The 15,825-nt window shown below is 38.3% G+C and overlaps 1 protein-coding gene across 1 annotated transcript; it reads right to left on the bottom strand.

Annotated features, from left to right (window-relative positions):
* Positions 1-1,081: 1,081 nt before the first annotated feature.
* On the bottom strand, positions 1,082-15,542 carry ENAM (enamelin). Its single transcript, XM_012464443.2, has 8 exons — positions 15,489-15,542; positions 13,319-13,387; positions 13,152-13,196; positions 12,355-12,396; positions 10,499-10,765; positions 9,168-9,230; positions 6,794-6,847; positions 1,082-3,931 (listed from the first exon to the last, which is right to left on the bottom strand). The coding sequence occupies exons 1-8, from the start codon at positions 15,540-15,542 to the stop codon at positions 1,082-1,084; spliced, it is 3,444 nt and encodes a 1,147-aa protein (XP_012319866.2).
* Between the last annotated feature and the right edge of the window lie 283 nt (positions 15,543-15,825).

Genomic DNA, 15,825 nt, shown 5'->3' with positions numbered 1-15,825 from the left:
CAATCTTAAGATGAAAATGGTGTAGCAGGGAAAAACATAAATTGAAGGGAAGAAAGGAGTCAGAGAGGAGAGGGATTAGTTGACAAGTGGTACACTGGAGGACAAAACAGATAGGTGGGAAGAGAGGAAGACATAATGGAGGAGGTAGACATAAAGAAAGGACTAGTAGACTGGTACAGTGGCTCAGGCCTGTAATCCCAGCACTTTGGGAGGCCGAGGCGGGTGGATCACGAGGTCAAGATATCAAGACCATCCTGGCCAACATGGTGAAACCCTGTTTCTACTAAAAATACAAAAAATTAGCTGAGTGTAGTGACATGCGCCTGTAGTCTCAGCTACTCAGGAGGCTGAGGCAGGAGAATCGCTTGAATCTGGGAGGTGGAGGTTGCAGTGAGCTGAGATCGCACCACTGCACTCAAGCCTGGCGACAGAGCGAGACCCCGTCTCAAAACAAAAAAAAAGACTACTAATGGTTAAAATCGCTAGTTTAATATGTAATAAGTGATACATAGAAAAAGATGAGGAATAGCTAAATACAGAATGGTTGAGGGAGAGAGAAAAGAAGGAAGAAAGCTAAGCAAAGGAAATGATAAAGGTAAAGAGAGTGGCAGTGGCAGTGGAAGAAAAAAATGCTTGAAGAGAATATTGAGTAGGAAAAAAACCTGTCAAGATCAACACATGGTAATAATGTACAGTGCATCAGGACTATACTGATGTGTGGATCTCCATATGTAAAATGGAAAGTTAATCTGCCTTTCAGTCTTGCAAAACCAGTTTTGCAAGTATGGAATTTTGAGAGCAAAAGGAGAAGTCAGCAAGCAAAAAGAAACTAACTCAGACAAGTGGCTTCCAAGTTTCTAGGCAGGGGTGGTCTGCACTAATTTGTGAAAGTGCTAGATCTGGTGACCCCCAGAGGCCTAATCTCAGCTCCACCTGGGTCACTACTCATATTGCTGAGAGGCGAAAAAAACTTAAGGATCACCAAGATAGATCCTTGAGTCTTGGGGAAAAAGTCTGGGAACCATTGGTATAAAATGACAGTTATTTCCCTTCCCCTGAAAATGTTTGGTTGAGATAACCCCTAGGCCTGAAGTAGTAAGCAGTCTTGTATCTGGTCCTGTGCATTGGTCCCTCTTTGAAGGAATTCAAATGGAGTGTGTTCCCCTGCATCAAGTGGGTCTACATTTATACTCTTAAATTGTTCCCCAGTAGCTAACTCAACCAATGTGTTAGGATTTTCAGTAGGCATAATTGAATCCCCATCAAATGGGCTTTGCCTTCCATTGCTAGATGGAGATCCAATGCTGGAAGAGTGATGCTTTGCTAATTTGGAGCTAAAACATGGCAAATGCAGGATGTTAGATGGTCTTTGTTGCTGCCTCTCACTCTCATTTCCTTGGATTTGACTTTGGATGCCTTCTGGATCGGAGCCTTCATCAGGTGTACCAATAACAAGCTGCTCAGGAGTAAGGTCAATAGTTCTTTCATTGAGCTGGTTGTCTTCAAAAATTTCTTCCAGAATGTTGTTCCCATCTCCTCCAAGATCATTTTTGAGACAAGGCGTATTCTTTGATTGAAGGGAACCAGCTTCAGGAAAGGGCATAATTCCCTTTTGGCCCAGATGATTCTTTATAGAACATGGTGTGTTCCTCCTCAGAGTGGACACATCATCTCTGAAAGGACTCGGGTTTTGGCTTTCCCTCTTCTCTGAGTTGTTTCTTTGGACTGGTAGGATGTTTGTTGGGGAGACGATATGTCTTGTGTGCTTGGTATGACTACCTTCTGTATACAGAGGACTGGTGTTTTGGTTCTCCCCAGGTGCAAGACCATACGATGGAGTATAGTCTTGTAGAGATAGTGGATTGTCCTTGGGCCCTGAGCTCCCAGCACAGCAAGAGCCTCTCTGGCTTAGGTGAAATAAATATGCTTCTTTTTGACCTGATGGGTAACTTTGTGGGATAAAGTCAGGGAAAGATGAATGTTCTCTCTCTGGAGAATTTATCCTAGTTATTTGCATGCCATAGTTCAAATTCTCACCTTCATGCCATATTGGATTTTTCTGAAGCCCAGCTGGGGTGTTACTAGAATAGGGCTGGTTACCTTTTTGGTCTGGTGGCCTAGCTGGGGCTTTTTGTAAATGTGTTGCCTGATCCCAGGTATTTCTGTTAAAATACGGCCTTCTTTCTTTCTGCCCTTGGGCTTGTATCCTGTGGTCCCAGGAGTTCCATGAAGGAAACAGAGTGCTTTCTTCTGGTCCAATGGCATTATTAAGATAGTAGCCCCTGTTCTCTATAGGTGGTGACATAGTAGGAGCTGTATTATATGATGGAATATTTTCATCCAGGCTCCATGGGTAGAATTCACTATAATAAAAATCCTCCTTTGGTTTTGATGGATTATCTAAAGAATAGGGAAGATATTCCTTTGGCTGATTTGAGGCATATTGTTCACCTTCATAGTGCCTAACTGTTGGGCTTCCTTTGACGCTTAACTCTTCACCCCATCTATTTTGCCCAGGAAAATATTCATCTCCAGTTGGATTAATTGGATCCTCTTCATTATAAGGGACTGTCTCTTTCTGGTCTGGGGTATTTATGGGGTACAGTGGACTTTCTTTTTGCCCCATAGTATTTGGAGAATCCTCTCTCTCATCCCATGTATTGCTTCTACGATATGGTGAGTTTTCCCTGGGATCATAGGGGTTATATTCAGGGTAGAAAACACTTCTTCTAGAACCATGGAAAGAATGAGGTAAATGTTCTTGCCTCCTAGGATCTTCCTTAAAAGGTGGGGAGATTTCTTGGTGGTTCCAAGTATTTCTTCCAGCAGGAAAATCTTCTTTTGCAGAAGAAGGGATTTCCTCAGGGTATATAGGCTTTTCCTCAAGGTATACAGGCTGATATGAGTTGTGCTTTAATTTTGGCTGATTAGTTTCTGATTCATATGGGATTCTTCTTGGACCTAAAACAATCCCTTTGGGAAAATTCTGGCTTTGGGTTTGTCCATCAGAATTTGGGACTTTTCTGGAATCTCCTCTTGAGTAATAGGAGTTTTCATGTTGATCAACAGAATTTAAATTTGGGACTGGCGTGTAACCTTCAGAGTGAGGCAGTTTATAATTTGATTTATTAACTTCATACTGTTGAGAGTTTCTCCAGGGGCTGGTTGGAGTCTTTGTAGGAGCAATTATTTGTTCTTTTGGACTTAGTGGCTTTTCCCTTGGATTTTGAATTTTTTCATTTTGAACAACAGGGTCATGTTTGGGACGCAGTGGGGCAACATTAGTTCTCAAAGGGTGTTTATTTGGCCCCTGAGGCTTTCTTCTGAGATTTGCTGGATTTCCTGCATAATTGGGATAATTGCCTCTTGAAGTAGAAGGGTAAGCTATGTGATAAACTGGATTTCTTGGACGAGCTACTTGTTTACCTTCCCAAGCAAATGAGTTCCACCGAAGACCCGTTTGAACTTGTTGATTTCTGTAAAAAGGTCCATTCTGTCTGTGCCCCATGGTAGTACCAGTGGGATACCACTGTCTTCCTGAAGGAAAACTTCTTATATTAGGATTTCGATGATTTACATGAATATTTGGCTGACTTGGTCTCCATGGGATTTGACTTCCTGGCCCTCCCTGGCCTGAAGCGTTGACTGCAGGGACTGGGCCGATCCCATTTTGATCTGGAGGGTTGTTCCCAGTGTTTGGCCCTGGAGTAGTGTTCCCTGTGGGGCTAGTATCATTTCCGCCCTGACTCCCTCTAGGGTTTGGTTGGGTAGAATTTGTTGTTGAATTAGCTGTGGGTTCGGTCCCTGGACTTTCTGCTTTAGGAGGATCTTCTTCTTTGGGTTTTTCAAAATCTTGTTCAAACATTTCTTCTGAATAATAAGGAGGGCGACCCCCAAAGCCATGATATCCAAAATATCCAAAGTAAGGATTCTGTGGGAAAGAACATAGAAATCAATAATTACCATTCGTTTCCCACCATGGTGGTTGCTTAGAATTTTTTAATATAACAGGGAAATCTTACCAGCCACATGTTTCTTTTAACATCGTAAGCTTTACTTTCTTGAAATTTGATTCCTCCTTGGTTTCCATGACCATACTCTTTCTGTTTCTCTCTTCTAGTATTTTTTTCTGACCACTGCTCAGTTTTCTCTTTTTAGTTCTTATACATCTGAGGCTTTTTTTTTTAGTGATTTCATTCTCCATCCTTCTAATTTTTCTGTTCTCTGTTTACATACCTCTTAAGAGTTCTATTGCATGCCCATGCTTTCAATAGGCATATATGCTAATGACTCACAAAGGCATAATTCTGACCCACAACATTCTTGCCCAAAGTTGAAGCAGCAAAACATCTCTACTAAAGCTTTCATGAGTACCTCCAACTGAATGTACCCAGAACCAGGCTCATCTCCCACCAAACCTCCTCCTCCAGTGTTCAGTATTTAAGCAGCATTCACCACTATCTATACAGTTTCCCAAGTTTCTGCTCTCTCTTATTTCTCCAGACTCTCAATAACCAGGTCCTATAAAATCTCAACTTTCATCCTTGTCCCCACTTCCTTATTCCACAGTACCCCCTGAACTGTTGCAATAGTTTTCTTACTGTCTACTCTGGATGCAGTCTTAATTTCCTTTAATCTTGCTTCTGCACTGCTATCAGAGTAATTAGTAGAGGCTGAGAGTGGGTATATGGAAATTCTGCCCCTTTCCTCTTTAAATTTGTTTTTTAAGTTCTCCATTACAAAATAAACTCTAAATTCCTTAGCATAATGTACAAAGCAATACAACATGCTGCTAAATAGTGGGGCCTCTAGACAGATGTGCATTAAAATCCCCATTCCACCAGCATTAGTACTGTGACTCTGGGCTCACCTTGGTTTACTCATTTGTAATACGGAGATGACAAAATAACGTCTACCTCATAGGTTGTCATGAGGGCTAAATGAGACAAAATAAGTATAGCTCAGTGCCTGGTACTTAAGTGTCTAATAAGTGTTATATATTATATGATAATAATATAATGTTTTATAATAATCTGGGTCATAACTATTACATTCAGCCTCATTTCTTCCCCCTTGCACTTTATAAGTTGCAAATCACAACTACTCTGAATTCTCTGGGTTCTCTATGCTTTTTATGTTTCAGTGCCTTTGCACATGGCTTATTCATATTGAAACTTCTTCTACCTACACATTTATTCCTCCTGGCAAACTTGACTCATGCTTCAGAACTCAGTTTGACTTCTACCTTCTGTGTCTTGACTTCCATGGGCAGAATTAGGTTCTATTCCTAGGAGTCCACAGCAGTACAGGCTTCTGTCATAACAATCATCCCATTGAATTTCAGTTGCCTATTTTCCTGGGATTCTTACATTTAATTCTCCCATGTGAAGGTTTTGAATGAAAACATTATGCTTCTCATCCTTGTTTTCCAGTACCTAGCACAGTGGGACGGTCTTAATAAATTTTCATTTAAAGAATGATTTAATCATCACAAACTCTGTCAGTCACTATGTTCGTTAGACATTTGTGTGGCATTTAGATCATTTGATTTTTCTTTTAAAACAAATGCAATATAAAGAAAAAGTATTTTAATCCCCATTTGTGGATGAAGATGATGAGACAGGTGAAAAAATATCTCCAAGATCATGCAGGAAATCAGGTAGTGCCCTCAGGAGGTAGAATACAGACATTTTATTTTTTTGAAAGGGGTTTCTCTTTGTTGTCCAGGCTGGAATGCAGTGGCAAGATCAGGGCTCACTGCAGCCTTGACTTCCCAAGCTAAAGTGATCCTTTCACTTCAGCCTTCTGAAGAAAGAAGGAAGAAGGAAGGAAGGAAGGAAGGAAGGAAGGAGGGAGGGAGGGAGGGAGGGAGGGAAGGAAGGAAGGAAAGAAATAAATTGGCAGTTGTTGCAGGGAGTGAGCAGAGGAGTGACTAGATTAGACTATTGTTTCACAGGGTCACTCTGGCTGCTATGCTAACAGTAGGTTGTGGGAGATGAAAAGATTTACTTACAAAACATATATGTACATAATCTTAAAGTTGAAAGGAACCTTTTAGAAAAGGTAATGCCAACCTCTCTTTTGTTTGAGACAGTCTTGCTCTGTCTGGAGTACAGTGGCGCTATGGCTCACTGAATCCTCCATCCCCCAGGCTTAAGTGATCTCCCACCTGTCTCAACAACAACAACAAAAACCCAATCTGTCCCCCACTACTCAGTCAAGCTATTAGGTTTCCACAGTTCACTGAGGACATATGACATACTTAGGGAAAAAGAAGTTAGCTCTAGGTGGGTGGGGTGCTATGCCACAATCACTAAAATGACTTTTTAGTTGACATAGTGCTGGAATATTAGTCACTCTGTGATACACATTTGGTTCTTCTCCTAGTGTGGTATAGTAAAAAGGCCTTTGAGCAGAGTAACAGAAGACTTGGGTTCTGGGTCCAGTTTATCCAGAAACTTAACAAGTGAAATTGAGTAGTAATTGATCTTCTCTTGGCTTCAATTTATTTGTATTAATATAATCAGGAAGTTAGATAATCACTTAATTTCCTCTTGAGGATAACATTCTAAGAAACTCTTACTTCTTTCTCTGTTTATCACTGTCTGGAGTCCAGCATCAACCTTTAGACCACTGGCTTGATTTGTTTCACTTTTTTATTTTCTAAGAATCATGGAAGCTTGAACTACAGGTTCATGTGTTGGAGTCTAACTTTCTTATTAGATGTGGATAAAAAAGCAGGGACAAATGGATTGTAATTTCTAGTGGAGAATGTAGCTTTACTTGTACTTACCCCCCCTTCTTCATTGCTGATTGGTGGGCGTCCATAACCTGGTGGTGGTACCCTCTGAGAAGTGAAAAACACGGAGAACACAGGAGAAAGCACTTTCTATGCTGCCATTTGTTTATAAGACACAAGGTATTTAAAAATAGCTCAAGTCAGTGATTGAGCTCAGTTAGTACCATGAGCTTTTAACTTCTGAGTGATTAGGTCTCACAGTCCAGCTGCTAAGAATTGTGATCTAACAATGAAAATACAAAGGCTTCAGCTGGATCCTAGATTATGCTACTTAAAATACTCTGCATGGCTGCATCTCCTGGCAATCCTCCTTACCACCTCTAACACTTAAAAACACATCCCCGCAACCCCCGACAAACACACACTATGCACACACATACAGAGAGTGTGAGAGAAAGAAATTTGAGTGCTGTTAGAATCCAAGCATCTATATTAGAACATCTAATAATAGAGATTAAGTAAAGATGTTATTTTTAAATGTGGCTTCATGTTTAGGGGATTATTACTATGATTTTTTATTTGACTAAAGTTAATTCTCCTAATCAAACTTGGAGGCTAAGTTTCTCTCTTTCAAGTTTTATGTAGATGAGAGTAATACTTATTTCAGCATGAGAATCATGTTTATCTACTTTTAAAACCTTTCCTTTGTACTGCCTTAATTTCCTTAGTTCAGTATAGCCAATAAGAGGAAGTCACTCTTTTAAGAAGGAAAAAAGAAGGAACTCTTACTCCTTAAGATGAATTCTTCCTCATTGATTAAAAAACCTTCTTGGTTATAGAGTTGTAGACAACTAAAACTTATGTCGTAGCTGAATAAACAGTCAACAAATATTTCCTATTGTTTTGTTTAACAGCAACTGACCATTAATATTTCTTTAGCTCAAAAAGTTTATTTTACCATTCATAGTTTTAAAGCCTATGATGCAATTTCAATATTATCTTTTAATGATTTTAAATGTTTAAGATTCTTTGAGGCTTCTTGTAAATAATATTTTGCAAGATTCTTTTTTTCTTTTTTTTTGAGACGGAGTTGCGCTCTGTCACCCAGGCTAGAGTGCAATGGCACGATCTCCTTACTGCAACCTCTGACTCTTGGGTTCAAGCAAGTCTTCTGCCTCAGCCTCCTGAATATATGGGATTACAGGTGACTGCCACCACACCCAGCTAATTTTTTTTTTTTTTTTTTTTTTTTTTTTTTTGAGACGGAGTTTCGCTCTTGATACCCAGGCTGGAGCGCAATGGCGCGATCTCGGCTCACCGCAATCTCCGCCTCCTGGGTTCAGGCAATTCTCCTGCCTCAGCCTCCTGAGTAGCTAGGATTACAGGCACGCGCCACCGTGCCCAGCTAATTTTTTGTATTAGTAGAGACGGGGTTTCACCATGTTGACCAGGATGGTCTCGATCTCTTGACCTCGTGATCCACCCGCCTCGGCCTCCCAAAGTGCTGGGATTACAGGTTTGAGCCACCGCGCCCGGCCTAATTTTTTTATTTTTAGTGGAGATAGAGTTTCACCATGTTGGTCAGGCTGGTTTCAAACTCCTGACCTCAGGTGATCTGCCTGCCTTGGGTTCCCAAAGTGCTGGGATTATAGGCATGAGCGACTGTGCCCGGCCAAGATTCTTTTTTTTGAGACAGAGTCTTGCTCTGCTGCCTAGGCTGGAGTGCAGTGGCTCAGTCTCTGCTCACTGCAAACTCTGCCTCCTGGGTTCAAATGACTCTCCTGCCTCAGCCTCCTGAGTAGCTGGGATTACAGGCGTGCACCACCACACCTGGCAAATTTTTGTATTTTTGGTAGAGACAGGGTTTTACCAAGTTGGCCAGGGTGGTTTTGAACTCTTGCCCTCAAGTGATCCGCTGTCTCGGCCTCTTAAAGTACTGGGATTACAGGCATGAGCCACTGTGCCCTGCCCTAAGATTCTTTAGAATGATGTGTCTGTGGCTAGAAACAGTAAGATAGGATGAAACTGTCTTAGTCTAATCATAGCTTACCCTATGGTTTTCAAATTCCATTTTGCCCTGTGTCCCATTTTCCCCATTATATTAAACAAAGATAATCTGTTTTTTTTTAATTTCTCAAGGATGTGGGGAAATAGTAATGAAGTAGCACAACCTTCTAAATTAATTTATTAGCTAAGTTACTATTATCTGTTTGGTGATTTAGGTTGTATTTATGTCACCAATTTGAGTATAAAATTCAAAAAATTCTCTATTCTTTTTCTGCATAATTACTGATATGATGGTTTTATTTCATACCCTCTACTGATTGGTATATGATATTCCATTAGAGTGTATGAGTTTATATTAATTTGAATTATAACATATTAATATTATTTTTCACTTATAGTGTAAAGAAAAAAGAATTCTCACCTGTGGAATTTGCCATGGTGGTTGTTGATAGGGGAATAGCCCATTGCCAAATGGTGGGAATGCCTAGAGAGAAAGAATCAGAGTGATGTGGAATTGAGAAGAATACATTTAAAAAATGAAGCAAACTAACTAAATACAATTGAAACTTGGGAGTCTACATTTCACTTTACATTAAACTGTGTGTTTTTTATGGGGCAAAGATGATGATGATAATAATAATTAGTATTATTGGACACTTGTTCCAGGCTCTGTGCTGAGCATTTTATATTGTTAAACTCACTTCATCCTCACATAACCATAGAGGATGTGAACTATTACTATTCCTATTTTACTTAAGAATATGAAGTTCAGAGAAGTTTGGTCACTTGCCCAAAATCTCATAGCTAGTAAATGATTGAAGCCAGTATTTCAATCCAGGAGAGTCTTTTCATTCAATTTTGTATTCCTTACATCTGTAATAGTGTCTGATAATAAGTGTTAACTGACTAAAAGCCAGTGTTTTTTTTCTTTTTTCTTTTTTTTTGAGACTGAGTCTTGCTCTGTCACCCAGGCTGGAGTGCAATGGCGTGATCTTGGCTCACTGCAACCTCTGCCTCCCAGGTTCAAGCGAGTCTCCTGCGTTAGCCTCCTGAGTAGCTGGGATTACAGGCATGCACCACCACACCTGGCTAATTTTTGTATTTTTAGTAGAGACGGGGTTTCACCATGTTGGTCAGGCTGGTCTTGAACTCCTGAACTCAGGTGATCCACCTGCCTCTGCCTCCCAAAGTGCTGGGATTACAGGCATGAGCCACTATGCCCTGCCTAAAAGCCAGTATGTTTGAAGCTCCCTTCACACTGGATGAGATCTTGAGAAACCATTTGCACATCTTCTTGCCTTATGTCATACTAGTACTGGAAGCCATGTTAATTTCAGAGGAATATTTTACAGCATCAAAGCATAGACCTGGATGAAACTTGGAAACCATTTAGTTTACTCATGGGGAAACTGGAACCTAGAAAGGTGAAGCAACTTGTTCAATACCATATGACTAATAAGGACCAAGGATAGGACTTGAACCTTTGATTCTTGACTGTTAGATTAGTGCTCATGTTATTATACCATGTTGTCTCTGTAATTTAAAAGGAGGTTTTTAAAAGCAACAGTGTTTGGGTAATTTGAACCAAACAAGACTGGAGTTGACTTGCCATGAAGTTTTGGATGCATGTCAAAGCAAAAGATGGTATTGCAACGTGGTACCTGTATTGAAGTGTGTATGTGGCAGTGGCATGGCCCTCCAAATCTCTCCGAGGCCATTTACAGATATGGAATTTTTCTGTGCAAGCCTCACCTGAGGTGGCTGATCTTCCTCATTGGGCTGAGCTGGAGTATGTGATGGCTGCTTCAAAGGCCGCTTTTGTGGTGGCTTTCTTGACTGAGTCTGATTGGGTTTCTGGGTTTCTTGGGTCTGATCAGTCTTGTTATGACGTTTGGGTCCTGAGGGTTTCTGTGGGTTGAGTGTGTTGGGTGGTGGATGAGGCCACATGGGCATCTGGTACTGTGGAAATTGCTGAGGGAGTTGCAGACCATTTCCAAAGAAGGGGCCCAGGTGTGCCATCTGAAAGGGTAGCAAGTAACAGTGAAATTGTAATAAGAGTTGAGATTCAGGGTCTTTCCATCCTCTAATGTCAGCCTCTAAAACTCAGCCAAAGAGCTTTTAAGTTTCTATGAAACATGGCTTAACAATGAAAACTTCAAGATCTTTAGCTAGAATTTCTTTACACATTGTCTTACAGAATGAACTTCAGTCTTCTAGAAAGCCAAACAACCAAACCACCCAAAAGGCAGAATTAGGTGAGACATCTCAATTTAAGAATCTGATGATTTTCTAACTCTGAAACCCTAACTCAGGTCAGAAGTATGCAAGTCAGGTTACAGTGGATTTAATGTCATATTCAGAACCCATGTAATTTGTTATAAGGCTGGATGAAGAAGAGAAAAAGCAAAAATAAGATAAAGGAAATAAGACTGTAAAGCAAAAAGTAAAAAACAAGAAAAAAGGAAAAAAGAGAATAAAAATTCAGTCTGTATAAACACACTTATATTGTGTCTATGTTTCTTAGTTACAGGTGGATCCTCCTTAATTCCATTTTCAAGAATCCCTTGTAATTTCAAGAATCCCCACAATTACAAGGTTGGGCAGGGAAGTAAAAGTAGTTATAATCTGAAAATGTTAATTTACAAACTTATGATAATTTATAAAAATGCTAATTTCTAAATCTGTGATAATTTATGAATGATCTGTCTTGCAACATCAGTTCTCATTCAAATATTTCTTCCCTGGTTTAACACCTGTCTCTATCCCCAGTCGTCATTAATTAGTCTCTTGCTGTCTATCAGATGATGTACCCATGCTTTGTGGATTGATGAAATTCAAAATTGCAAATCTTGCATTAAGACACAGGATTTCATGACAGCTAAGTTAGTAAAAATTTCAAATCATGGGCAAAGTCACTAAAACTATTAATGAGAATATGAAAAAGTTGAGCCAATCAAAAGTTGAGGAAGAGAAAATTTACAGTCATGATTATTTTAGGCAAAGGGCTTTAAAAGAGAATTACTTGAATAATTACAAAAAAATTGATGTAGTCCTTGATTTTCCCCTAAAAATGGCCCTCATGATCATTCCACAGAAATCAAAAGTGTTGTGTAGTACTATTATGCTAACATACATCTTTTTCAGAAAAATTGTGCCAAAGAACCACCTGATACTTGATTTATTATTAGTTTGTTTGGATAATCAGCATGTAGTGACAGGAATAATCTATATTTATTTAAATAACATAAAACTTGCTTCATAATTACAACATTGTCTTTCAAGATAATCCAAATAAAACTTACCCCCCACCAATACTTGCTACTTACTATATTATTTTTATTGTCATTATTTATGAAATCTTCTGAGATATTTTCCCAGAACATTTTTCTTGGATATAAATAATGTTTCTAATTAATAATTATTTTGATTTACATGAAAGAACAATAGAGATGAATAAGAAGAAATTTGATGTGAGAGGATGGGGGAATATTTTTTTCCCCTTGAAACTCTTGCAATGATTACGTTATAATTAAAACATGGATTGGTGTCTCTATGGAGTTATCTAGATAAACAAGAAATCATCAGAAATAACATAAAAAGAAACTTACATGTGGGGAGTTCATAAAGTTGAATTGATTATACCGCATCATCTGCAACCAAAGGAGTCCGTTAATGTTAATCAAAGTGAAACTTTTATTAAATCAATGCACAAATCATAAGAAATAAGCAAAATTTCTTTTTTTTAACCTTAGAACTTCCCAGTATAAAAATTTCTGATTTTAATGCACAACAGTCATATTGCTTTTACTTGTTATGCTTGAATTTAAAGTAAGTGTACAATTAAAGAAGCTTCTCAGGCACTTTAACTTTTAAGTCAGAATTTATTTTGAGAAGAATCAATAAATAATAATAGAAAATAAACATCTGGTCTACTCTAAAGTTTTTGAATATGTTCTGTTCTATTCTTTCAGAGTTCAGGTTTTGAGAACATGAGAATTATGTGACAAGATGATTCATCTTTCTGATGTGTATTGAATTTGATTAATGATTTGGGATATGAGTCAAGTAAAAGATATTTATAATTTTAAGCATCTACCTTCTAATAACCCTTGGTACAATTGGTCACTTTTGCTAGCTAACAAACTTAGAAAATAAGGTAACATCAACTAGATTTTAACACAAATCCACATTTACCTTGAAAAGAAACGTTGAAGCACATAGGTAGGCTGATGGCTGGGGAAATTACTACTTTGCCTCAATTTGAGAGTTTAAGACTTTCAACTCTCTCTCTTTTTACCCCTTTCATAAGAAATATTATGTATCAGACAATTGTCCAATATTCTTGTTAATAAACGTATAGGATAGGACTGTGGATAACTTCTCCCCTGAGACTGAACTTACATACCTCCTCACTTTTACTGCTAAATCCAGGCATTCGGGGCATATGCATCTGGAAGTAAGAGAATGTCAGTGACAAATGCAGAACATCAGTTGAAATAAGCTCAACAATTGTTCCTAAGCTACACGATGATAGAACATGAAGAGAAGAGCTAACATTTAAAAAATACTCACTGGCATGGCAACAGAATTACCAAGAAGCCCTAGAAAGACCAGGAGAATCTTCATTTTTCCATTTGGCACCTAGAATAAAAATAGAATTTTATTTTTGGTCTGTGAAATAAGTATGCTTAGGGCACTCTGCACCTATCTAGGTACTAGTCTAATTGTCTATCAAGGAGAGTATGGAAATAGTTGGGGCCCCTGCTGCTATTTTTATTTTATGTCAAGAAACTATTAGATAGTTATTACCTGGTACTTTTCAAGTTGCCAAAAGAGTCAGATTAAAAGGAAATACAAAAGTGTGTGTGTGTGTGTGTGTGTGTGTGTGAGAGAGAGAGAGAGAGAGAGAAAAAGAGAGAGAGAGAGAGAGAGAGAGAGAGAGAGAGAGAGAGAGAGATTTCATAGCACCAGAATGTGAAAATTAGAAATTAGGAGATTATCCCCCAAATAGGAATATTGAAGGGTTTGAATTTCTAGTTGCCAGTTGATTTATAAAGGCATAGTGATGTCTAGCTACATTCACTGTATGGAATAATCTCAGTTTCAAGGAGCGCACACTCCAAAATCAAAACTTTGTGCTACTTTCTGAGATGCTGTAGATAATACTCTGTTATATAGAGACTAAGTAAACTGGGATATTCAGAATCCTATTTTTTCCTTGTTTCCTCTATTGTACTTATTATTATTATCATCATCATCAATTCCTTTAAAAATCACTTATGTGGCCAGGTGCAGTGGCTCCACCTGTAATACCAGCGTTTTGGGAGGCCAAAGGGGGGCAGATCACTTGAGGTCAGGAGTTCAAGAGCAACTGGACCAACGCGATGAAACCCTGTCTCTACTAAAAATACAAAAATTAGCCAGGTGTGGTGGCTCACAGATACTTGGGAGGCTGAGGCAGGAGAATCACTTGAACCCAGGAGGCAGAGGTTGCAGTGAGCCGAAATTGCACCATTGCACTCCAGCCTGGGTGACTGAGCGAGACTCCGTCTCAAAAAAAAAAAAAATAACTTACGCTCTAAGGTGGTTAGGAAAATAGGAAGAAGTAGGAAATAGGCAGAAAAGTAAATTTATCTCTTTATTAGATACTTTGATTAAACATATAGACGTATGTATGAAATTTGGAGATTGTTTTTAATGGGGTTAATTCATTTATCCCATTCTAGTTAATTATGAAAGCCTTGTAAAATTAAGTCTTGTATTTACATCTTTGAACAAGTTTTATTCTGAAACATTTACTTGAGTAATTTCTTAAGAAAACTTTCTATTTGCATATACAATAGAGGAAAATAAAAGGTTTTAATCAGAATGATTCATTTTCGTCGTATGTCAGATATAGCCCAGTTCCTAGCATAGTAACCAACATGTAGACATCCAGTAGTTGCTCATTTCTTTCGTTCTTTCTTTCTTTTCTGGACATAAAATGCATCTAGCATGATTGGAGCCAATGCCTACCCTTCTGCTTACTTCCTGTAGGAGCAACATAAATGACACTTAACATTTTTATAATGGACTTTTCCCTAAATTGTGGGTGTAATCAGTTATCTTTTGTATATTAGAAAAATTGGTAGAATGTAATTAAACAAAGGAAGCAGTAATATGTAAACACCTTTCCTACTAGTTAAAGATTTTCAGAGTTATAACATCATAGAGAATGAAAAATGATAGCTGAAACTAATGTGTTTAGTATAGGTTACAACAATATGTGGAAGCTAATAAGAGAATACTGGTGAAAGCTTTCTTTGCTGAATGTTTCTAAGATTAAGGCCCAAGATTTAAGGGTGCTTTTGGATGGTTAATTTCTGTCCTGCTTAATCATTCATCTCATCTCTCTAGTAGCTGTCACAGTGATTTTTGATAATATGTGTGGCCTTTATATTTGCAAATATAAAACTCATTTTATCTTTGTAAAATTAATGTATTACGTTGGATGACTGAGATCCTGTTCATCTCTAAAAGTTCATGATTAAAGTCTATAGTTATTTTCTGAGTTGAAAGTAACACTCATAATGATTACCACAAAGTACAATGACTTTGTTCTTCTTCTATTCCATCTGTAGAAGCAGATGCTATTTGGTTCTTCTGACATATTTCAATGGTGTTTGGCCCTCTCAAATGTACTTCTGACAGTGTCTAGTTTGAAAGCCTGTATGCATTGTCAAAAATAAATGAAAGTACTCACCAAGTTATCTAGTTTAGGAAAAGAGGTTCCATGCCTGCACCGCAGCACCAACATTTCTTCACCCAAATTTTTATAAGCCTTTAAGAAAAATACAGATTTAGCATGAGAAGAAACTAAAATATAGAAATGGAAAAAATAAGTGAAATGAATAGTCAAGCTTCAGCTCTAAGGGAGCACATGTGATGTTAATTATTTTATCCAGTCATACTTTTATTAGAAGGCCACAAAATCAAGTTTAATCTTCTCTCGTTTTAAGAGTAGAATGTAAGTTAAATCAGAGAGGAAATGACACAGGCACTGTATTTTGAGATACTTCTAGGGCAATGTTGACAAAACT

This window comes from Aotus nancymaae, unplaced genomic scaffold (assembly GCF_030222135.1).
Source record: "Aotus nancymaae isolate 86718 unplaced genomic scaffold, 86718_ANA_hifiasm-v0.15.2.pri h1tg000006l, whole genome shotgun sequence".
In the NCBI taxonomy this organism is placed as follows: Eukaryota; Metazoa; Chordata; class Mammalia; order Primates; family Aotidae; genus Aotus; species Aotus nancymaae.
Note: the sequence above shows the minus strand (reverse complement) of the source record. Positions and strands in the feature narration are given on the sequence as shown.